Here is a 23,848-nt window from a genome sequence, read left to right on the forward strand (position 1 = left end):
ACAACACAGAGTCTAAACCAAACCAAACCTCCATTTACAACACAGCGTCCAAACCAAACCAAACCTCCATTTACAACACAGAGTCTAAACCAAACCAAACCTCCATTTACAACACAGCGTCCAAACCAAACCAAACCTCCATTTACAACACAGCGTCCAAACCAAACCAAACCTCCATTTACAACACAGCGTCTAAACCAAACCAAACCTCCATTTACAACACAGCTTCCAAACCAAACCTCCATTTACAACACAGCTTCCAAACCAAACCAAACCTCCATTTACAACACAGAGTCTAAACCAAACCAAACCTCCATTTACAACACAGCGTCCAAACCAAACCAAACCTTCATTTACAACACAGCTTCCAAACCAAACCTCCATTTACAACACAGCTTCCAAACCAAACCTCCATTTACAACACAGCTTCCAAACCAAACCTCCAGGCTGGAAAGCAACACCCACTCCATCTCTTCCAGAAGATTTGTCAAAGCTGAATTGTTTTGTGCATCTGCAGGTCATCAGCAAGGAAGGGGTTAAACCTCTCACGATGTTGTCACTGCAGGGTCTTTGAACGGCACAGCGCTCGTCTGCTATAAACAGAGACGCGTTCCCGGGGGGAGCTGTAGGCAGCAGGACTCAGGGGGCTCCTGTGAGCTGCTTCATTACAGTACTGGGAATTCACAATGTTAACATTGTTATATTGATGGTGTTGTTGCAGTTTTAATTTCTGTTTAAAAAACTATTAACACAAATTCTGTACAAGAGATTTTTTTTTATATAAACACATGCATGTTGTTTTTTAACACATTAAAAAGTAGCTTTGCTAAAGAAACCCCAATGCTCTGTTTGAATGAATACATTGCAGACACAAAGAGATCGGAATACAAGGTCAGCTGTAACCATGGGAAACAGCAGCCTGAGCCATTTCCGATTCTAACTCGGACAGCAGCCTCAGTTCCAGTGCGCGTGTGCAGTGAAGCCTCTTCATGAGCAGCAGTCAAACACACTCTCGTGGATATGGATTGGTGCGAGTTTAGTTTTTTCACCTGCAAATAAAGAACACAATAGACGTCCCGAGTATCATGGAAGCTAAGCCCTGGGATAAGCCCAGCTTGGTGACAGTACAGCGGGACAGCAGCCTGCACGCATGTCTGGGCTGCTACTCTGACATCCACAGCTTGAAGGTGCGGTCGTAGGAGCAGGTGGCGATGAGCTGCCCGTCCAGAGAGATGTCCAGCCCCATCACCTTGCCCTCGTGCCCGGCCAGCGTCTTCAGCGGGGACCAGCCCGGGTGCGTCCACACTTTGGCAGTGTTGTCGTAGGCGCCGGTCAGCAAGTAGTGACCGTCAGTGGCTGAGGGAGAAGAGTCAAGTTTCAGCGATGATTAGCCCCGGTAACTAACGAGCAAAAACGAACAAACACGGCCTCTCGTGTACAGCTAAGGGCAAAAGATAATCACCTAGAACCTTAGGATTGAGAAAGTGTAATCGGAAGCCATAAAAGCAGAACAGTATTTCATGTCACATTTTTAAGTTCATTCAGTATCTGGAAAACTACAAAGCAGTAAGTAATTCAACATATTAACGTCACATTATTCAGCAGGTTTTGACTTCATGAAGCAAAACGAGTTTGTTCTGCAGGCTGATTCTAAACTTGCGGCCATCGCTGTACATGCTGACATTAAAAAGCAGCAGCGACGCAGTTCCGTTCTCAACACGAGCCCCCGAGGTCCTGCCTGCTTCCCTCCCATCACCCAGCAGCACTCACGCTGAAACTTGACCCCAGACAGCAGGTTCTGGTGGGCGGGGATCGTGTAGATGCACTTCCTCTGCCGCAGGTCCCACACCTTGCAGGTGTGGTCTCCACTTCCTGTGGCCACGTGGAACCTGTGGAAGCACAAGCAGGAGGGGAAGTAAGAAAACCAATCGATCCCCAGGAGCGCGCCCCTGTGTGCCCCCTGGTCTCTTACCCGTTGGGGGAGAAGCTGAGCCCGTAGATCTCCTTCAGGTGTCCCTCCAGGAACATGATGCAGCGGCCCGTGCGCAGGTCCCACAGCCGGCCGAACGCATCCAGACCCCTGCCAGAAAACCAAGAGAAACCTCTCAGACAGGACGGGGCGGGGGACGGGGGACAGGGACAGGGGTGGGGGGGACACATGGCAAGCCAGCGCATGCATTCAGATCAGGCTGACTGCAGCGCACATTCAGCACAGAAGAGTGAAGGCATGGAATAGCCTGCCAGTGGAAGCAATAGCATCTAAATAAGAAAAAAAACTAACAGGACCGTTACAAAACAAAATAAACACAATAATAAAATAGACTGTGCCCTCGTGAAGCACTCCCTCGAGTGGGTGAGCCGTGTGCTATGTAGGGAGGAGCCTGGCTGGCCCGCTCGCCCTCCTTTCTCTTACCCAGTCCCAGCCAGCGAGCCATCGGGGTGGAAGGCGATGTCGTGCACCCCCTTGCTGTGCCCCTCCTGGTGCAGAATCTCCTCCTGAGCCTCCAGGTCCCAGAGGCGCCACGAGTGATCGTAGCTGTGGGAGGACAGAGAGATTGCAGCGGGATCTCACATGGCAAGCAGCTCTGCTGCCTCACTTGCACACTGCTGACCCATTACCAGCTCTACAGAATCATGCACTTCTGTATTTAGTTGGTTTAAATTAAAACTGTTTGCGTGAACTCTGACGAGTTAGAGAAGTTTAAAAAAAGCATTATAACACAGATACAGACAGGAACGCTGGCATGGTGCCACTGTGCCCACGCTGACTGAAGGGGGCGCGATGGCATCTCTTACACGTGTAGAAACTAGAGCCTTTCAGGCTCAGCGGTCCCCAGCACGCCCTGAACTTGCCAGTCGTTTCTCAGGTGACCCCCACCCTGCTAGTTTTGAATCTCACTCACCAGGTTGTGCCCAGAAACCTGCCGGAGGGGTGCCAGCTGACCCGCGCGACCCTGGCGGTGTGCCCCTCGATATCCGCTACGGGCTCGTCACTGTGGGAGGGATGGGGGGAAACAACGACCCATTTCAACATGCAAGTGTGACTGACAGACAATATCTCCACACTCCCAATATCTCGGGCTAAACAGAAAAATACTTCAATAATGCAATAATGTATCAAACACACACAAGACGCCCCCATCCCCGTCGGTCAGGATGTTTTACTTGAATTTATAGAATATTAAACAGTTCGAGAAATAATTTTGAGAAGAACAGCATACATGCATTAGAACACAGACAGCAAACCAACCAAGCTTAACCTTATACACACGGTGACAGAAGGGACACGGGGAGATAATTCAACATCTATACACAGCATCGATGCCACAGGCTCAAGGCAGACACAGACACACGCACAAACACACAGTCACAGACACTCAGAGAGACACACAGTCACAGACACTCAGAGAGACACACACACAGTCACAGACAGACACAGACACACGCACAAACACACAGTCACAGACACTCAGAGAGACACACACACAGTCACAGACAGACACACACACACACACACACACACACACACACACACACAGTCACAGACAGACACACTCAAGCCCAGACTCAGACCCCCTTGCTGCACGAGAGCTGACCTGTCGAGACTCCAGAGCTTCACAGAGCCGTCTGCAGCGCAGGAAGCCATGTTGACATCCTTCTCGTCCAGGGAGACGGTGGCCTGCGGGTGGAAGGACATGGCGCCCACGTTGGTGTTGTGACCTGCGAGGGGAAACGCACACGGTGACGCTCACACCTGAAGCACGGCCGAGCTCGGCACGGGTCAGCCTCGTGAGATCTGACCAGGCTCAAACCCGAGGGAGAGCCCCGAGAAGAATAAAGAGAGCACAGCGAGCCTCTCACCTCTGAGGGTGCGAATCAGGCTGCAATCTGGAACTGACCACAGCTTGCAGAGTCCACTCCTGCAAGGCAAACACACAGGCACTTTCATTTCACTCTCTCTATTCACTGACCGCTCGTTTTAATCCAAGACTTTACACCTTCGTTCACATTATTTATATAAAATGTTTGAAATTCAGCATCATCTCTAATCCTCCCAGCGATGCACAGACCAGGACAGCCTCCCGAAGCCTGTGTTGAAATCGAGGGAGGGGCTGCAGCAGCAGCAGCAGAGCACAAGGGCACTGCGAGGTCCTTACCATGACGCGGTAACCAGCAGCTTGGAGTTGGGGCTGAACTGGCAGGAAGAGATGGGCCGGTCGTCACCGATCTGGCTGCAGAAGTTATTCAGGCCCTGAGACACAAAGACAAGATGAGATGAGATGGGGAGCAGGGTTCAGTCTGAAGAAGCCAGTCCTCAGTGGTGCGTTTGATCATTACAGATCTCAGCCCGGCTCACCCGCAGGGTCGTGTGCCTCTCTTGCTGCCGTGCTGTGCGCGACGCCTCGGGAACCTCCTTTAGTTTTCTGGCCTCCTCCAGTCTCTCCATCGCCCTGGCAACAACATGAACATTGCACCAATCAGAGGCCAGCAGGCAAAAACACAAAAGAAAGATTCTGAAAAGCTCAGATTTCCCTGTTGATGGAAAGAGTCTTTACTGAGCTGCAGCAGCACTGATCCGGAGAGTATCAGCACACTACGGGCAGGCAGCACCAGTGCAGGCCACTAGGTGGCAGTGATCATCATTGAACGGTCAGAAATTAAGAAAATCGGGTTATGTTATGAAACACACATTTATTTATTTTTTATGTATGAAATTTCCCTGTCAGAATATGCAATCAATTGAAGTTATACCACAGTCCTTTCCCCCACCCCAGTACATAAATATAAAACGTACAATGGCATGTAAATAATTAAATGGAGGTTTCCCTGACCTGGGCAGCGAGTAGCGAGCCAGCCAGAGGCGGGCAGCCTTCAGGGTCTCGGGACCCTCGTGGTACCAGGTCTGCTGGAACTGAGAGAGAGGCTGGGGTCAGAGGACAGCCACACAAGGGCTTGAAAGGTTTCGCAGCTGAAAACACGGTCAGGGTTGTTTGCATCCCAAACCTCCTGCATTACCTCGTCCTGCGGTCTCTTTGACTTCTCGTCCTCCTTCTTAGACTTCTTCAGAGCGTCCGTCCCGACCACAGACAGGATATTGCGCAGCCTGGAGAGAGAGAGAGGGAGAGAGGGAGGGAGAGAGAGAACTTCAGTCAGCTCCTGGGACGCTACACGGGGCTGCTGTCCTGCCCAAGCCAGTGCCACCACTGAAGAAATGCATCCGGGTTCAAGAAAGGAAATGATGCTAGAACTGCGGTTCAAAAACATTCACCTGTAAACCGAGGCACAGTAAAGGCTGGTTCACAGTTCAATCATGCTACTGGCGCTTGGGGTTGCACGACTCTAAGTATAAAGCCTCCTTCAAGGAGCTCCGCCCCTCACCTCTCCCTGCGTTCCGCAGGCCCCTCCCCGAACAGTGTGATTGGCTCCCCGAGAGCGCGCAGACACGCCTTCACCTCGGAGTCGTCCGTGGACACGTTGATCTGCCGCGCCCGCTTCCTGCGCTCGAACTCCGCCAGCACCTCCGCCTGTCGCTCGCTGACGTGGTCTTCCAAATCGAACGCCTCGCCTGCCCGGGGAAGCAGAGACAGGGTTCAGAATATGGGAACGCTACACTGGCTAGTGTCCTTACAGCAGGGGGTACAGTCCTGAGAGCAGCGTGGAGCTTTCCTGTCCCTGACAGTGGAAACGTTCTCCCCACACGGGACCTCCTGACTATGATCCAGCTCCACAGTGCGGGTCTGGGAACTCCTACTGCACAGCAGTTTGAGTTTCTCCAGGTTTTACAGCGAGCGCGCTGGCAGCTGCAGGCACAGAGGGTAACTAAGCTCACAGTAAACCCTGTAATGGATCGTGTCTCACCGCTGGCCAGGTTAATGTTCCCCGCGTCTATCCCGGCGCGGACCGCCTCTCTGCCCAGAGAGCTCCCAGCCCCCTTGCTCAGTCGCTCGCGCTCGCGCTCCTCCAGGCTCCCGTAATAGATACGAGACTTCTTCGCCATGGGCGGGGCGCCTTCATCGTCAGACATCTTCCAGGACTTCTCTACACGAGGGAGGGGGGGAAGCAGTGTTAAGAAAGAAGCACTTTGCACAGCTTCAACACTGCCCTTTAACAGGGCTGCTTTGCATGGGTGTGGACAAACGGTTAATAAAGACCAATCTGTATTTATTATACATTTTCAACGCTGACTGGAGCCAGAATCCCTCCCGTGAGCCAGACACCTGGACAGAACCGGCTCGTCCCGTGTAACCTCACGCTGGACACAACCGGCTCGTCCCGTGTAACCTCACGCTGGACACAACCGGCTCGTCCCGTGTAACCTCACGCTGGACACAACCGGCTCGTCCCGTGTAACCTCACGCTGGACACAACCGGCTCGTCCCGTGTAACCTCACGCTGGACACAACTGGGATTCCGGACTTGCATCTCCAGGACATTTTCAAACGTCCCTTCGTCTTGGCATGCTGTACTGTACGGTTAAAAATAAACGAGCTAACTGTCTTTCAAAACTGCAGTAGGAACAGATTTCACCACCGTGTTTTAAAACTTCTGAATGCTGCTAAAATATAGCTGGGCATCGCATACTTGCTACACAGTTCTACACACTGTGTCTCTGTAGTTATAAAATGAGACAGGACAGTAATATTAGACCGCAATGCAAGAACGTGAACATTAGCGTGCGTGAGAACTACAAACTCACGTTTCCAAGTTTACAGCGCTGTGGCAACATTGTAAAAACTCGTAGTACGCAGAGCAACCCCGTTTCACTTAGCCGGGCGCTACAATGTACAGCAGGCAGTTTACTAAAAACAAAACGTGCATGTGTCTGCAAAAGAACATTTTAGCCACACAATAAAACCCAACTCGTTACCTGCGAAACTTCTTTCAAACGAAACAGCAGCGTCGCTTCCTCTGCATACACACGCACATATACCCGGTTACCCCTTCCAGATCCGGGGGATGCGGCACTGTGGGAAATGTAGTTCTCGTGGTCAAATAACCTGCGGTGAAGTATCACAGGAATCTGATTGGACTACAATTCCCAGCAGCCCCTCTGACGGATGCCGGTTCCATTCCTCTGACCGGTAGTAGATGATTCAGAGGCCATTGCAAGGTTTGTAAACGAACACATTTGTAATTGCGATTTATTTTAAATGTAATCAGAACGGACAATTAGCAAGATTAACTCGAGTTAGCGTTTTGTTATTGAATTCTTAAATAGAAATAGAATCTCTTTTGCGACATTCTGTAAACAACATGCTTTACGGTACGTATCAGTAATGCCGTGGCTCAATAGTGAGGTATGACACAGGCCCGGTTTTTGGGATGGAACCGCATAACAGTCTCGCGTTTTGATTGGTCCATGTCTGTCACACGAATATGTCGTCACACGAGTGGAAACGCGTGCAGGTATTTTTAACATTGTGATCAGATAGAGAGAGTGATCTGCTTTCCACAACCTTAGCATTCAAATATAACGTGGTATTACACTGTACTGATATTACAAACTATGAGGAATTACTTTATATAAATTATCATGTTATGCACGAATGTAAGAATGGGCTTTCTGTGGTGGTGTACTTTTTTCTTTCAAGTAGCATATATCTATAATCGTTTTTGCGATATATTTTAATATAAAACATATACGCCATTGCAGTTTTGTTACAGGATACATTAGTTTATCTCTAATGTAATCACAGTTTTACATATAGACTGCCCCTGTTTTCATTTACGTCCCAAATTCTGGGCCGCTTTGGTTTTTAGATAACGTCCCAAATTCTGGGCCGCTTTGGTTTTTAGATAACGTCCCAAATTCTGGGCCGCTTTGGTTTTTAGATAACGTCCCAAATTCTGGGCCGCTTTGGTTTTTAGATAACGTCCCAAATTCTGGGCCGCTTTGGTTTTTAGATAACGTCCCAAATTCTGGGCCGCTTTGCATTTCCGAATTCAGCCCAGTTTTGGGGAATCAGCTGACAGCCGAGTTTCTAAGTCATGCATGCACAGTTTACCATAAACTGGATCGTGAATTCATTTGAGAGTAACCCTTAGTGCATTAATCAAAGTTCATGTATTTTTTACTCTCCCCAGAAATCTTTTTATTTTTTAATGAAAAAAACAAAAATGTAAATGTTAAAAAACGCATTTCTTATTATATGAAGAAACTACAATGCACTGAAATAGATACATGAAAATTAATTTAAGCAGTCGTTTTCCTTTATTAAAGGCTAATATTAAAACACATTTTTGGGAAGGAACGTGGTATTCCGAAAAAAGGACATCTCGTTTTCTTATGTAACGTCCATCAATATATTGTAGTGTTTCAGGTTCTTTTTGGACAGAAATGAGACTGCAACTGTGAGTAGATGAAGGCCGTTTATTTTGACAATAATTAAATAATCACAAAATAAAATCATAAAGTGAGGGAAAGGAGACTGGGAGTCGAAAGTGAAAATAAATGACTGTAGTAATTTTTCTTTTACCCTACCCTTCCCAGTCTTTTCCCCGCCCCTCTTGTGCGCAAAACCTGAACTCCAATTCCCCTCCACACACGTGTACCACCATGCAACCCTGGCACGCACACACCACCATGCAACCCCTGCACGCATACACCCACCATGCAACCCCTGCACGCATACACCCACCATGCAACCCCTGCACGCACACACCACCATGCAACCCCTGCACGCACACACCACCATGCAACCCCTGCACGCATACACCCACCGTAGCAATTCTTTGCAAAATATATTTTCGGGTATTCAGCCCCATTCATGTCTATGGCAGTGTTATAAAACACATTTTCAGGCATATCTCTCGAACCCGAGCACGTAGAACCACCATTCAAAGTGATATAGACTCGGGGGAGCACCCCAAACCACCCCCTAAAAAGGTGTGGTGGTTCACCCAAAAACTCATGTCATGACGAAAAAATTCACTTTGCCAAGCCGTCCTGGCATTTGAACCATGAAAATGGTGACTCCTTGTGCGGGGACCCATGGGGCCCCAACGCAAAAAAAAAATCAAGTTCCTAACCCCCACAGAACCCGAGATACGCTCTGTCAAAAATGTCCAAAAACTACCCTTTTCGGGGTCATATCTCCATGACCCCGGGGCCTAGAAACCGGGTTGAACTTCCTAGGGTCATGTCTGGGGGCCCTCTTTCACAGGGAGCAACCCGTTTTCAAATGCTACATTTTCAACAAATTTTCACATTTTCAGCATGATGGCATGTCAAGGTTGTATTTCCAATAGCTTTTGAGCTCCAGGTTGGCAAAAAAAGTCTAAACTGGTGTCCTTTCTAGCTGGGGACACGTCACTTGGAGGGATCGACAGGGGCCCCGAGGTGGACCTCCATACAGATTTTCAAGTCTTGGGGACCCCCGGAACCCGAGATACAGCACCCTGAAAAATGTCTATGGGAAATCCCATTATAAAACCCTTTTGGGGCAACGCCCACCATCTGGCGGTGGGGTGGCATTTGAACCCGTGGCTGATGTCTTTCTTTAGCTAAGACTCTTGTGCACGCAAAGAATGTCCTTCTGAGTTTGTTGGCCCAGGGGTCGTGGAGATACGAGTACGATAAGAGACCACCCCCTTCCCTATGGCAAATCCCATTATAAAAACACCATCGGGGTAAGGCTCAGCTAATGGCGGTCGTTGGTCTTACGAACTCGAAGGAACCCATTTTCCTTAGCTAAGATTGTTGTGCATCTAAAAAGAGTACAGAAGCACCAATTTAAGTCCATTCCAAGTGTTTTGTGATCACAGTATCAGGATGAGTGTATCGGAGCACAGTTTTGCACCAAAAGCGAGGGGAGGCGAAAAAATGCACTATATACCCTATTCTTTAAGATATCACTTTGCACTGCAAATTTGAGGAACGCAACCACTTAGCAACTTGCAAATTGGTACTGCAATTTAAAGGCCTGTAGTGTCAGACTAGTAGTGCCTAACTGATTCAAGTGTTTTTGGAATGATTTGTTGTTTTGTCCTAAACCAGCAGTTTGTCACCCAGATTTATTAAATAAACGTGGGGGGGGGGGGGGGGTCATCAGATTATTCTCCATTTTATTGTAACTGAGGTACCATTCAGTTGAGCGAAAATTGTAAAGGGGTACTCGAGCTGAAACCTCCAGATAGAAGGGCTACAGTTTCAAAAAAAGGTTGAAAACCCCTGACCTACAGTATAAATGATCAGGAATAGATAAGGGAAATGCTGACTAATACAATACAATAGGATTTATTTGAAGTTGTTGAAGGGCACTGGTCTCTTAAACCCAGAAGTTCTGATAAACCCCTATGCCTCACTATATATTGATGGACATTACATAAGCAAATGAGATGACCTTCTTTTTTTTTGGTATACCATGTTCCTAAATGTTTTCTGAGGAGAGTAAAAAATACATTAACTTTGATTCATGTACTCTTAAATGAATTAACGGTCCAGTTTATGGTAAACTGTGCATGCATGACTTAGAAACTCGTCTGTCAGCTAAGCAGAATATCTCAAAAACTGGCCTGAATTCGAAAATGCAGAAATCGGAACGTTATCTGAAAACCAGAGCAGCCCAGAAATTGGGATGTTATCAAAGCGGCCCAGAATTTGGGACGTTATCTAAAAACCAAAGCGGCCCAGAATTTGGGACGTTATCTAAAAATCAAAGCGGCCCAGAATTTGGGACGTTATCTAAAAACCAAAGCGGCCCAGAATTTGGGATGTTATCAAAGCGGCCCAGAATTTGGGACGTTATCTAAAAACCAAAGCGGCCCAGAATTTGGGACGTTATCTAAAAATCAAAGCGGCCCAGAATTTGGGACGTTATCTAAAAACCAAATCGGCCCAGGATTTGGGACATTATCTGAAAAGTAAAGCGGCCCAGAATTTGGGACGTAAATGAAAACAGGGGCAGTCTATATGTAAAACTGTGATTACATTAGAGATAAACTAATGTATCCTGTAACAAAACTGCAATGGCGTATATGTTTTATATTAAAATATATCGCAAAAACGATTATAGATATATGCTACTTGAAAGAAAAAAGTACACCACCACAGAAAGCCCATTCTTACATTCGTGCATAACATGATAATTTATATAAAGTAATTCCTCATAGTTTGTAATATCAGTACAGTGTAATACCACATTATATTTTAATGGTAAGGTTGTGGAAAGCAGATCACTCTCTCTATCTGATCACAATGTTAAAAATACCTGCACGCTTTTCCACTCGTGTGACGACATATTCATGTGACAGACATGGACCAATCAAAACGCGAGACTGTTATGCGGTTCCATCCCAAAAACCGGGCCTGTGTCATACCTCTCAATAGTAGCAGGTAGAGACATTTTACAATTATCAGAAACAGTGTTGCAGTGTGTTCTGTTAGCACCTCGAGTGCATGACGTATTTAAACTACACACAACGAAGCATGTTTTTAGTGGAACGGTAATGTCGTGCCTCGGCTGCACTCTCATGTGTGTCTCTGTCTCGCTGTAGTGTCGGCTTCTTTGCTGGAATCGCGATGCTGCGGCGCAAGCCCACCCGGCTTGAGCTGAAACTGGATGACGTCGAGGAGTTTGACATGGTGAAGAAGGAGCTGGAGGTACAGTAAGACTCTCCGGAGAGCAGCCAGATCCTGCTGAGTGTGTAACACGTCACTACTGTGCAGAGCAGCCAGATCCTGCTGAGTGTGTAACACGTCACTACTGTGCAGAGCAGCCAGATCCTGCTGACTGTGTAACACACGTCACTACTGTGCAGAGCAGCCAGATCCTGCTGAGTGTGTAACACACGTCACTACTGTGCAGAGCAGCCAGATACTGCTGAGTGTGTAACACGTCACTCTGCAGAACAGCCAGATCCTGCTGAGTGTGTAACACGACACTACTGTGCAGAGCAGCCAGATCCTGCTGACTGTGTAACACACGTCACTACTGTGCAGAGCAGCCAGATCCTGCTGAGTGTGTAACACACGTCACTACTGTGCAGAGCAGCCAGATCCTGCTGAGTGTGTAACACACGTCACTACTGTGCAGAGCAGCCAGATCCTGCTGACTGTGTAACACGTCACTACTGTGCAGAGCAGCCAGATCCTGCTGACTGTGTAACACACGTCACTACTGTGCAGAGCAGCCAGATCCTGCTGAGTGTGTAACACGTCACTACTGTGCAGAGCAGCCAGATCCTGCTGAGTGTGTAACACACGTCACTCTGTGCAGAACATCCAGATACTGCTGACTGTGTAACACGTCACTACTGTGCAGAACAGCCAGATACTGCTGACTGTGTAACACATCCCAGTGGCATTGGCCCATTTTGACGTTACTGTAGCTCCAGAGCCCAGTGGTCTAGGTTTGCTTTCAGGAATATAGAGGGTGAATGCGCAGAAACAGCATGCAGGTGCATGATGGGAGTAAGGGGTAGATTGGAGGAGGGTGATGGAAATCAGTCCAGCCTTGCAGAGCAGATTCTATTAAAGGATTGCTTTGGGTTTATATTGCAGGCGTTGCTGTCCAGCCCTAGTGGACCCGATCAGTAACGCACTGAAAGCTGTGAAACCTCGTTGCAGACTCTGGTCTCGGAGCACTCTGGGTCGTGCTGTATTCATCTCTTTGTTGTCTGTCTCCTCTCCCTCCCAGAGTCGTAAGAAGCAGCAGGAGGAGGTGGATGTGGTGGGCGGGGCCTCGGCCACGAGCAGCGACAGCAAGTCCAGGGATCAGCTGATAAACGAGCGAATCGGCTACAAGCCGCACCCCAAACCCAACAACCTGCCCTCGCTCTTCGGGAACCTGCAGTTCTAGGGGGGCGCTCAGGCCACGCCCCCCAGCTGTGCTTCCACTGACTTCCCTGCAGTGATCAGAGCTGGAGCAGAGCGCCACAGCTGAGACCATGGCAGCATCTTTACAGTCCTCCGCTCCCATCAGGAAAGCCTCGGCACGCTCAGCACTGCTGCAGGACAGACTGGACTGGGGGAGGAGACGGCTTCTCCACAGCGATTGCCTCTTCGTTTGTTTTTTTGTTGTGTGAAAGCACTGGATTGCAGCGCTGAAGACTTGTGCACAATTGAATGTATAAAATACAACCGTTGTTTTTTTAACATTACAATCAAATAATTTTTTTAAAGCAATGTTAAATATTAAAAGTCAAACGGAGAAAAACTGTTTTCTGCTTCTGTAGAACAAGTATTTTCTGCTTTAATTATTTTAGCATTACAAATAAGAGGTAGACCTAATGAAATACATGCTGTTTTGTCCCTGGTTCAGCAATGCAAGCATGCCTTTGTAAAGTGTGTGTTTGTTAGCCTGCCTCAATGCCTTCATTAATCCTCTCTTGGCTAATAGATATAAAACAGGGTTATGGGTGATTCTGTGAAGAAACAAGGACACTACAAACCCCCTCCCAAACAAAATACATCCACACGTTACTTTGATAGATTTTTTTTAATCTTGAATGATTGATTACAACACTAAACAAACGTACACATTTAAACGCGAGACGCTTGTGCCGAGCTCTACTCAAGAGCGCTTGGAAAAGCTGCTTGAACCCTGAACTAGATAAACAGGACAGCCCTGTCTCTGAAGGGACCGCTGTGCCATGCTCGGATTTCAAGGATCCCCTCCGGAGCCCGTGTTGTCCCCACACTGCGAAGGGACTCCGAGAGTTCAGTCTGGATCTCATTGTGGTACCTGGGGGCAGCTCTGCAGGGGTTCCCTCTGCCCGCTCTCAGCTTGGCTTTGGAGCAACATGGGGCCCCGTTCCAACCGTTTGGGAGGACAAAAGTGGCCCCGTAGTGTTACATTGTTAAAAACATTTAACTTGTGTCTCCCATTGTCCAGTGAATAAGGCATTGTTAAGATAAAGAGACACACGCTGGTAAAATACACAAAACTGAAAACTCCAGGCAGCAACCAAGCACTCTGGTTCATCTTTAATTTCAGAGATAATCAGAATTCACAATCGCTGCATCACGTGTCATTCTTTCTACCATAATAAAAAATGAATGCAAAGAATTCAGATTTTAAAAAAAGGTTAAATTATCTTCTACTGCTGTTCTAGATCACGATCATAACGGATTTACAGAGAGAAAAAAATATATTAGTTCTTAGAAAAAGAGTGAACTGCAGGCACTTCTTCAATAAGAGAGCCTGGCTGCAGTCAGGCAGGACTGATCCTAAACTTCAAGAAGAGAGCCTGGCTGCAGTCAGGCAGGACTTATGGGCTTCTTGCATGTCTATGAATGGAGAACGGGGCACACCTGGAAAGGAGATGCAGAATCTCCACTCTGTATTAAATGTTGTCATGAAGACAGGGTGATGGAGAGTAGGCTTATTTTCAATCTGATTGGACAGCTCCAGGACACTGGGCAAGGCTTCCACAGCTCCAGGTAACCAGAATACTGCATCTGGGTGTTCAGACAGGTTTGGCTGCCTCAGCTCCCAGCAGTCCTGTTCACTGAGCTATAAGCAGGTGTGCCATTATCCCTGCAGACACAGGCCAGTGCGCTGCATGGTATCAGTGTATCAGTGCTGGGGTCGCTACGAGGGCTACAGCTCCCTTCATGAGGAGGGATTATTAAGGAGTTTGGCGATTCCCTGATTGCTCCATGTGCAGTTTCAGAAAGAGAGAGAGAGTGAGAGTTGGGGTATGTGTGTGAGAGGCAGTCTGGTCTGGTCTGGTCTGGTCTGGTCCGGTCCAGGTGGTCAGTGTTAGTGGCAGTGCTCGGTGATGTCCACCACCACTGCCTTCTTCCAGCTGAAAAGGAAGTAGCCGGTGCCGGCTCCCAGGGCCACAGCGATGCACAGGTAGCCGTTGTAGGTCATGAAGACGAGCATGAGGAAGTAGCTGAGCACCACCTGGATGATGTGCAGCACAGTCTGCAGCAGGTGAGCCAGGCTGAGCATCTGCTGGCTGAGAGAGAGAGAGCGAGAGAGAGAGTGAGAGGAGCATTAAACAACAAGGCTGCGTGCAATCAGGCTCCACACAGCATTACTGAACTGAACCCAAGACCCCCTGTCTGGAGCCACAGTACTTTCAGAGCAGCGGTCCTCGGAGCTCCAGGGCCGCGGCTCGGGCTCTTACCCGACAGTCTTGTGCGTCTCCATCATGATGGTGCCGCTGGGTCCCGGGACCGGCATGGAGTTGTAGCGCACGCTGACCTGTGACCTCCGCAGCAGGAACTCGCGGCCGATCTTCAGCCCCTCGTAGAGCACAGCCAGCAAGAACACAGCGATGCAGGCTCCCACCATCTCTGCACAGAGACAACAGAGAGAGAGAGCGTCACAGAGAGCCGCTGGCAATACACCAGGACCTCCCCTCCCCTCCCCTCACCTCCCCTCACATCCAACCCCATCCCCAGAGTCCAGGGTTATTACAAGCTATCCTTCAGGATTCTGATATGTACATAATCTGTGCAACAAAACAACAACAACTGAGTGACTGACAGACAGGCAGACACACAGACACACAGACTGACCTCCTGCACTGTTGATGACGAGTCCTGAGAAGAGCAGCTCCACTTGCTGGTACCCAAAGTAGAAGACCATGGGCTGAGAGGAGAGAGGAAGAGAGCCGGGTTGAGAACGCGCCCAGGGGCTTGACTACAGGAGTGAGCAGCGAGACAGCATCCCTAATCACAGCAGCAGCTGAACTCCCCTCGACAGCATCTCTAATCACAGCAGCAGCTGAACTCCCCTCGACAGCATCTCTAATCACAGCGGCAGCTGAACTCCCCTCGACAGCATCCCTAATCACAGCAGCAGCTGAACTCCCCTCGACAGCATCCCTAATCACAGCAGCAGCTGAACTCCCCATGACAGCATCCCTAATCAGAGTGGCAGGTGAACTCCCCTCGACAGCATCCCTAATCACAGCAGCAGCTGAACTCCCCATGACAGCATCCCTAATCAGAGCGGCAGCTGAACTCCCCTCGACAGCATCCCTAATCACAGCAGCAGCTGAACTCCCCTCGACAGCATCCCTAATCACAGCAGCAGCTGAACTCCCCTCGACAGCATCCCTAATCACAGCAGCAGCTGAACTCCCCTCGACAGCATCTCTAATCACAGCAGCAGCTGAACTCCCCTCGACAGCATCCCTAATCACAGCAGCAGCTGAACTCCCCTCGACAGCATCCCTAATCACAGCAGCAGCTGAACTCCCCATGACAGCATCCCTAATCAGAGCGGCAGGTGAACTCCCCTCGACAGCATCCCTAATCACAGCAGCAGCTGAACTCCCCATGACAGCATCCCTAATCAGAGCGGCAGCTGAACTCCCCTCGACAGCATCCCTAATCAGAGCAGCAGCTGAACTCCCCTCGACAGCATCTCTAATCACAGCAGCAGCTGAACTCCCCTCGACAGCATCTCTAATCACAGCAGCAGCTGAACTCCCCTCGACAGCATCCCTAATCAGAGCAGCAGCTGAACTCCCCTCGACAGCATCCCTAATCACAGCAGCAGCTGAACTCCCCTCGACAGCATCTCTAATCACAGCAGCAGCTGAACTCCCCTCGACAGCATCCCTAATCAGAGCAGCAGCTGAACTCCCCTCGACAGCATCCCTAATCACAGCAGCAGCTGAACTCCCCTCGACAGCATCTCTAATCACAGCAGCAGCTGAACTCCCCTCGACAGCATCTCTAATCACAGCAGCAGCTGAACTCCCCTCGACAGCATCCCTAATCAGAGCAGCAGCTGAACTCCCCTCGACAGCATCCCTAATCAGAGCAGCAGCTGAACTCCCCTCGACAGCATCCCTAATCACAGCAGCAGCTGAACTCCCCTCGACAGCATCTCTAATCACAGCAGCAGCTGAACTCACTCACCATCATCATGTGGCCCCCTCCACCCCCGTGGTCGGGCATGGCGCTGGGGGGAACGTGGTTGCCATGGGAATCTGTAGTCGTTTCCAGGGCAAAGTGGCTGCCATGGGAACCCGCAGTCGTTTCCATGGAGGCGTGCTGGAGGTGGTGGTCATGTGACATGTCCATGTTTGGCCAAACGGTGAAGCTGAGAAGAGGAGACGTGAAGCGTGGAGACCTGAAAACAGAGACGAGAGGAGTCACATCGAGCCTCCAAGCTGCTATTCCATCAACTCCTCTTTAAAATGTCATTAACACGGAGCCTGCCTGGCCAGACTCCCTCCTGTCATCTCCTCTACCCTCCTACAAGCCCGAGCTCCGTCACAGCGCATTACAGGGCAGACGCAGGAGGAGTCCTCAATTCATCGTGTGATTGGGAGAGCAAATCCATGATCACATCTGCCTGCTCGCAGCCTGCCGTGCTACTCATCGCATTTTAAGCTGTCTGGGTTTGGATCTGAAACTGTTCCTGCTCCATCACAAAGAGCAGCTCTCGGGGTTAGGGTTGGGGTAAGCTGCAGGCAGGGTGCCGTGACGCACGGAGACTGATTCTAATTGAATCAGCCTGAATGAAGCTCACCAGACCGACACACTGGAAGCTGCGCTGGGTTCTGGGGTTTTCTGGTTCGTAATCCAGTCAGATTGAACTGGCATCAATACAGGCTGCGAGCGACGCCCCAGGAAAGGGTACAGGAGGAAGATTTCAGGGGCAGAACACACAGGGCACCCCTGCATGAAACAGAGGCTTTCAGTCAACTTCTCATTGCTATTAATCTACCAGAAGATCAGAAACACTGAAGCATGGATTCTGAGATGCATTTACATTCAGGGTCAGGGATTTCCAAAGCTGAAGACAGAAACGTACAAGAAAGAGAAACCTTGAGCTGGGTTTATGTATGTCTTCTAGTTCTGCACCTTTGAGAATTGGAGCCGCCCTGTCTTCAGTGTTCTAGTTTATACAGCAGAGCCGCCCTGTCTTCAGTGTTCTAGTTTATACGGCAGAGCCGCCCTGTCTTCAGTGTTCTAGTTTATACAGCAGAGCCGCCCTGTCTTCAGTGTTCTAGTTTATACAGCAGAGCCGCCCTCTCTTCAGTGTTCTAGTTTATACAGCAGAGCCGCCCTCTCTTCAGTGTTCTAGTTTATACAGCAGAGCCGCCCTGTCTTCAGTGTTCTAGTTTATACAGCAGAGCCGCCCTGTCTTCAGTGTTCTAGTTTATACAGCAGAGCCGCCCTGTCTTCAGTGTTCTAGTTTATACAGCAGAGCCGCCCTCTCTTCAGTGTTCTAGTTTATACAGCAGAGCTGCCCTGTCTTCAGTGTTCTAGTTTATACAGCAGAGCCGCCCTCTCTTCAGTGTTCTAGTTTATACAGCAGAGCCGCCCTGTCTTCAGTGTTCTAGTTTATACGGCAGAGCCGCCCTGTCTTCAGTGTTCTAGTTTATACAGCAGAGCCGCCCTGTCTTCAGTGTTCTAGTTTATACGGCAGAGCCGCCCTGTCTTCAGTGTTCTAGTTTATACGGCAGAGCCGCCCTGTCTTCAGTGTTCTAGTTTATACAGCACAGCTGCCCTGTCTTCAGTGTTCTAGTTTATACAGCAGAGCCGCCCTCTCTTCAGTGTTCTAGTTTATACAGCAGAGCCGCCCTGTCTTCAGTGTTCTAGTTTATACGGCAGAGCCGCCCTGTCTTCAGTGTTCTAGTTTATACGGCAGAGCCGCCCTGTCTTCAGTGTTCTAGTTTATACGGCACAGCCGCCCTGTCTTCAGTGTTCTAGTTTATACGGCAGAGCCGCCCTGTCTTCAGTGTTCTAGTTTATACGGCAGAGCCGCCCTGTCTTCAGTGTTCTAGTTTATACGGCAGAGCCGCCCTGTCTTCAGTGTTCTAGTTTATACGGCAGAGCCGCCCTGTCTTCAGTGTTCTAGTTTATACGGCAGAGCCGCCCTGTCTTCAGTGTTCTAGTTTATACGGCAGAGCCGCCCTGTCTTCAGTGTTCTAGTTTATACGGCACAGCTGCCCTGTCTTCAGTGTTCTAGTTTATACGGCAGAGCCGCCCTGTCTTCAGTGTTCTAGTTTATACGGCAGAGCCGCCCTGTCTTCAGTGTTCTAGTTTATACGGCAGAGCCGCCCTGTCTTCAGTGTTCTAGTTTATACAGCAGAGCCGCCCTGTCTTCAGTGTTCTAGTTTATACAGCAGAGCTGCCGTCTTCAGTGTTCTAGTTTATACAGCAGAGCCGCCCTGTCTTCAGTGTTCTAGTTTATACAGCAGAGCCGCCCTGTCTTCAGTGTTCTAGTTTATACAGCACAGCTGCCCTGTCTTCAGTGTTCTAGTTTATACAGCAGAGCCGCCCTCTCTTCAGTGTTCTAGTTTATACGGCAGAGCCGCCCTGTCTTCAGTGTTCTAGTTTATACAGCAGAGCTGCCGTCTTCAGTGTTCTAGTTTATACAGCAGAGCCGCCCTGTCTTCAGTGTTCTAGTTTATACAGCAGAGCCGCCCTGTCTTCAGTGTTCTAGTTTATACAGCACAGCTGCCCTCTCTTCAGTGTTCTAGTTTATACGGCAGAGCCGCCCACTCTTCAGTGTTCTAGTTTATACGGCAGAGCCGCCCACTCTTCAGTGTTCTAGTTTATACGGCAGAGCCGCCCACTCTTCAGTGTTCTAGTTTATACGGCAGAGCCGCCCTATCTTCAGTGTTCTAGTTTATACAGCACAGCTGCCCTCTCTTCAGTGTTCTAGTTTATACGGCAGAGCCGCCCTGTCTTCAGTGTTCTAGTTTATACAGCAGAGCCGCCCTGTCTTCAGTGTTCTAGTTTATACGGCAGAGCCGCCCTCTCTTCAGTGTTCTAGTTTATACGGCAGAGCTGCCCTCTCTTCAGTGCTGCTCCTGTGCCCTTCCCCAGTGCCCCAGATTCAGCCGTGCACAATGTCACATCATGCAGGGTCTTCACTTTAAAGGGAAACTTTGTAAACACTCATAAAAAGCAAGATCATAAACATGTGGAATGTGATACGGCAGCAATAAGGATGGACCCAGCCAAGGTCAGGGAGGCAGATCACTGTTCAGATCAGCACAGTCACAGTCAGTGCTTTTATTCATATCTAATCTGTGCCAAACCCTAAACACTCTGTTTCTGATGCTGCAGGCTATTGGATGAGGTCCAGGATGGTGGACGTGGTTAAAGCCCTGTTCTCGAGCACCAATGGGATTCGCTCTGCTCCAGTTACAGCTCACACATTGACCTTTTACAAGCCTCAGGAAACAAGGAAACGATACACTGTAGGTGCAGGTGAGATTGCAACATCACTGCAACGATACAGACGTGTTCAAAGGACCTTCTGAACTTGGATCGGAGTGCCCTGGCTGCCGACACATCACACTGTTACATGCAGCACCTGCTTTTATACAGCAATCCTTTCCTTTTACCAGAACCCTGCAGAACATTTCAGACAACCCCATCACTTCACTCCACCCATCCCACCCCAGCTGTGTGAACCCCGAGCCCCTCAGCCCGCTCTCTCCGCTCGGGTTGAATCCCGAGCCCCTCCGCCTGCTCTCTCCGCTCGGGTTGAACCCCGAGCCCCTCAGCCCGCTCTCTCCGCTCGGGTTGAACCCGGAGCCCCTCAGCCCGCTCTCTCCGCTCGGGTTGAACCCGGAGCCCCTCCGCCTGCTCTCTCCGCTCGGGTTGAACCCCGAGCCCCTCAGCCCGCTCTCTCCGCTCGGGTTGAACCCGGAGCCCCTCCGCCTGCTCTCTCCGCTCGGGTTGAACCCGGAGCCCCTCCGCCTGCTCTCTCCGCTCGGGTTGAACCCCGAGCCCCTCAGCCCGCTCTCTCCGCTCGGGTTGAACCCGGAGCCCCTCCGCCTGCTCTCTCCGCTCGGGTTGAACCCGGAGCCCCTCCACCTGCTCTCTCTGCTCGGGTTGAACCCCGAGCCCCTCCGCCCGCTCTCTCTGCTCGGGTTGAACCCGGAGCCCCTCCACCTGCTCTCTCTGCTCGGGTTGAACCCGGAGCCCCTCCGCCCGCTCTCTCTGCTCAGATCCTCTTACTCACCCTTGAACTGGGGGCTCTTCTTTGTGTTGGGCTCAAGGCTGTCTCTGTGTGCTCCTGCTGACAGATGGCTCAGTTTTGTGTGCTGTGCTCCCTGCAGGTAGCAGCCCCTGAACTCTGTGTGCTGCAGCTCAGACTCGCCGTGTCTGTTTCAGAAGCTTCCTACTCTCAGATCCCAGGTCCTCATGACTTGCTCCCTGTGTTCATGTGATCTCTGTGCTGACTCGAATTTCCAGTCAGCCCCTCCTCTCTCTCTGCTCAGACTCCCTCTCTCCGCCCTGCCCTCACTGTCCTCCCACACTGATGGCAGCTTGCCTGCACTGAAGAGCCACACTGTGTTTACTGTGAGTGGAACTGCAGCCCTCTATTCCTCCACTCTAATAACCAAAAACCACAGTCTAATGATGCAACATGAATCCCCTCTAACTGGACTGGCAGAACAACGGCAGGTTTATCCAGGTCTACTGGCTCTAGAGTGAGCCTGAAGAAACCAGCCAGCTCACAGCCTGTGTGTCAGGCTTGCAGGAGGGATTGGAAAGCTTGCACTCTGGCCAAGATGAAGCCCTGCTGCCTCCCAGCCTCTCTTCACCCTCCTAATCCAATGCTATCAGGGGCAAAGTCCCAGAACCCTGGCATGCTGACAGCGCTGTTCCTCATCGGTCATTCCTGTCCAGGAAAAGCGTTTCACTCACTTGCAGCTTCCAGTAACCTTTCAGTTTCCACACAGACTCTCTCCCAGTGCCACTTGGGTGGAATTAGGAATTCAATCCCTTATTCATTTGAGACGGAGCGGTTCAACCCCTTGGTTTCCTGCTCTCATGTTATCTTGAGGTAATTCTTTCAAATCAGAACTGCAGTTTCTTGTGGTAAGATTTCAACCCCCTTTGTGCAACATTTCTCTGTGCACCTCCAGCAGCCTGCTCACTCATGACACAACCACGGCCCTCAGAAACACCAGCAAACTGCTTCTGCTTTCACAAGAGAGGAATCGAGACTTCCAGTCAAGCACTTGCAATGGTATTTCAGTGAGAGAGAGAGAGAGAGAGAGAGAGTGCGAGTGCATGTGTGAGCGAGCGAGCGAGCGAGTGAGTGCATGTGAGTGAGTGAGTGAGTGAGTGAGTGAGCGGTGAGTGTGCGATGGGTTAATAAACAGAGCAGGTCAGTGTCACAGGGCACTGATAACATCTCTATTTGAAGAGCAGCATTGATTTTATGTGCAAGTTGAAAACACACTGAAAATATCTCCTTAAATAAACAAACAAACAGCGGTACCATGAGCACGATGAGTTTCTGTATAAAGCACAGTGGTGCTCGCTGTATAAACAGAGCCCCCGCAAGACGCAGACTCCTTATACACGCACTGCGCATGCGCATACTACCGCTCGTGTTAAACACAAGTGCCATGAAATTATCAATGGGTCTGACTGCATCTCTGCACCGCGCTGCCTGTGCAGCAGAACTTGCTGGCGGATGGATATTCACAGTCGCGTATGTCTTATTAATATATAGACCGCTTTTTAAAGACAGCGATAGGAATATATATATATATATATATATATATATATAGATAGTTAGATAGATAGATAGATAGATAGATATCACCGAATAAAGTGGGATGTCATGTCCGGTGATGATACCCGTGATCACAGAGGTCACTTTGGAAGAGCAGGCACCGGGGTATTTAAACAGGAGTACACGCTTACCCCAAACCAGCCTGCTGTATTAATGTCCTCCGCGATCCCGTCCGGGGATACCAACTCCGCTCTCCAAACCGCAGCTGCAAACTGCAATCGCCGCTGCCGCTCCAGTACAGAAAAGGACAGCGGGCCTAACGTCACACTGCCTACCACGAACTCTTGTGAGGCCACGTCCAATCAGAACGCTGCTTGGAAACCACGCCTTCCTAGTTCCGCTGCGTGCCACATCGACACCCCCAACCATAGATGATGATGATGATGATGATGACAGTTTCTCATTGGGTCTGGACTTCTCACGTGACGCAGCCACGCTCCTCTGCAAAACCCTAAACAGGAATTGAAGAGCACGCGTGGGGGTTTGATTGGGGCGGGTTGACAGTCACGCACCCGTAAGCTCTGTAAACTGTTTTGAAAGTTTAACAGCAATCTTCAAAACAATTGCGCTCTTCAGCGTGCTGTTGGTCACGTATTAAAATCCCCCCCCCCCCCCCCCCCCCCCCCCGGACAATCCCACGTGAACGCTGCACTACGCGTTTCTGACACTAGATGGCGCCTCGGTATTTTGTTTAATCTTGGTGAACATTTTTTTCATGTAGGATTTATTTATAAATTGCTTATATATATATATATATATATATATATATATATATATATATTATGATAGTAATTATATCACAAAAATGGAAAACAAATCTAAACTAAATCTCAAAGCTCTGAAGACAGAGCTGTTAAAGGTTCCAAGCAGTGCTACCGCCTGCACTGTGTTTTGTGCGACAATTTTATTCAATCAAGTGCGATATAACAGGTAGCCTATGCTATCGCCGATACATATTTATTACATTGACAACTCCATCTCCTCGTGACTAACCTAGCAAGTGATATTAATGACATATTAATATTAATTACATATATTAATGATATATAGTAATATTAATGACATGAATTACAATACCCGCCGCGCCGGTTTAGCTCGCTCTCCTGGAGTCGAGACGCTTGAAGTGTTGCCGGGGTTACCTCCAGCCTGCACCACATGAAACCACGAGACTTATAAAAGGTGAGGCTGCCGGATGGGCTGATCCACAGAGCGCTGGGACTGGCGCAGGGAACGGAGCACAGCTGCTGGAGAGATGTTGCTGTTTCCAAACAAACTCTTAATAACGATGCACAAAGTGACTTCCAAACAACTGTAGCATGATTTATTTACACGTACAACACCACTCAGCAGACTCCTGAAAACGACTTATCACACAGGTGGAA

The 23,848-nt window shown here is 49.5% G+C and overlaps 3 protein-coding genes across 4 annotated transcripts; 1 reads left to right on the forward strand and 2 right to left on the reverse strand.

Moving 5' to 3' along the window:
- Positions 1–755: 755 nt before the first annotated feature.
- LOC117964686 (U4/U6 small nuclear ribonucleoprotein Prp4-like) lies at positions 756–7,008 on the reverse strand. The gene is made up of 14 exons (XM_059005321.1): positions 6,869–7,008; positions 5,860–6,039; positions 5,380–5,566; positions 5,017–5,104; positions 4,833–4,912; positions 4,358–4,451; positions 4,158–4,252; positions 3,862–3,920; positions 3,597–3,720; positions 2,904–2,993; positions 2,414–2,536; positions 1,973–2,080; positions 1,771–1,889; positions 756–1,356 (listed from the first exon to the last, which is right to left on the reverse strand). The coding sequence occupies exons 2-14, from the start codon at positions 6,023–6,025 to the stop codon at positions 1,163–1,165; spliced, it is 1,527 nt and encodes a 508-aa protein (XP_058861304.1). The 5' UTR covers positions 6,026–6,039; positions 6,869–7,008; the 3' UTR covers positions 756–1,162.
- On the forward strand, positions 6,992–13,161 carry LOC117964687 (anaphase-promoting complex subunit CDC26-like). 2 transcript variants are annotated; one of them, XM_059005330.1, is made up of 3 exons: positions 6,992–7,111; positions 11,497–11,602; positions 12,639–13,161. In XM_059005330.1, exons 2-3 carry the CDS (start codon positions 11,522–11,524, stop codon positions 12,798–12,800), a joined length of 243 nt encoding a protein of 80 aa, XP_058861313.1. In that variant the 5' UTR covers positions 6,992–7,111; positions 11,497–11,521; the 3' UTR covers positions 12,801–13,161. The 2 variants fall into 2 exon arrangements, with proteins under 2 accessions (XP_058861313.1, XP_058861314.1); XM_059005331.1 differs by lacking the exon at positions 6,992–7,111 and adding an exon at positions 7,128–7,264.
- A 1,399-nt stretch (positions 13,162–14,560) lies between these two features.
- LOC117396896 (high affinity copper uptake protein 1) lies at positions 14,561–23,648 on the reverse strand. The gene is made up of 5 exons (XM_059005323.1): positions 23,544–23,648; positions 16,826–17,039; positions 15,473–15,545; positions 15,079–15,247; positions 14,561–14,907 (listed from the first exon to the last, which is right to left on the reverse strand). Exons 1-5 carry the CDS (start codon positions 23,621–23,623, stop codon positions 14,706–14,708), a joined length of 738 nt encoding a protein of 245 aa, XP_058861306.1. The 5' UTR covers positions 23,624–23,648; the 3' UTR covers positions 14,561–14,705.
- Positions 23,649–23,848: the final 200 nt, after the last annotated feature.

Source organism: Acipenser ruthenus, chromosome 31 (assembly GCF_902713425.1).
Source record: "Acipenser ruthenus chromosome 31, fAciRut3.2 maternal haplotype, whole genome shotgun sequence".
In the NCBI taxonomy this organism is placed as follows: domain Eukaryota; kingdom Metazoa; phylum Chordata; class Actinopteri; order Acipenseriformes; family Acipenseridae; genus Acipenser; species Acipenser ruthenus.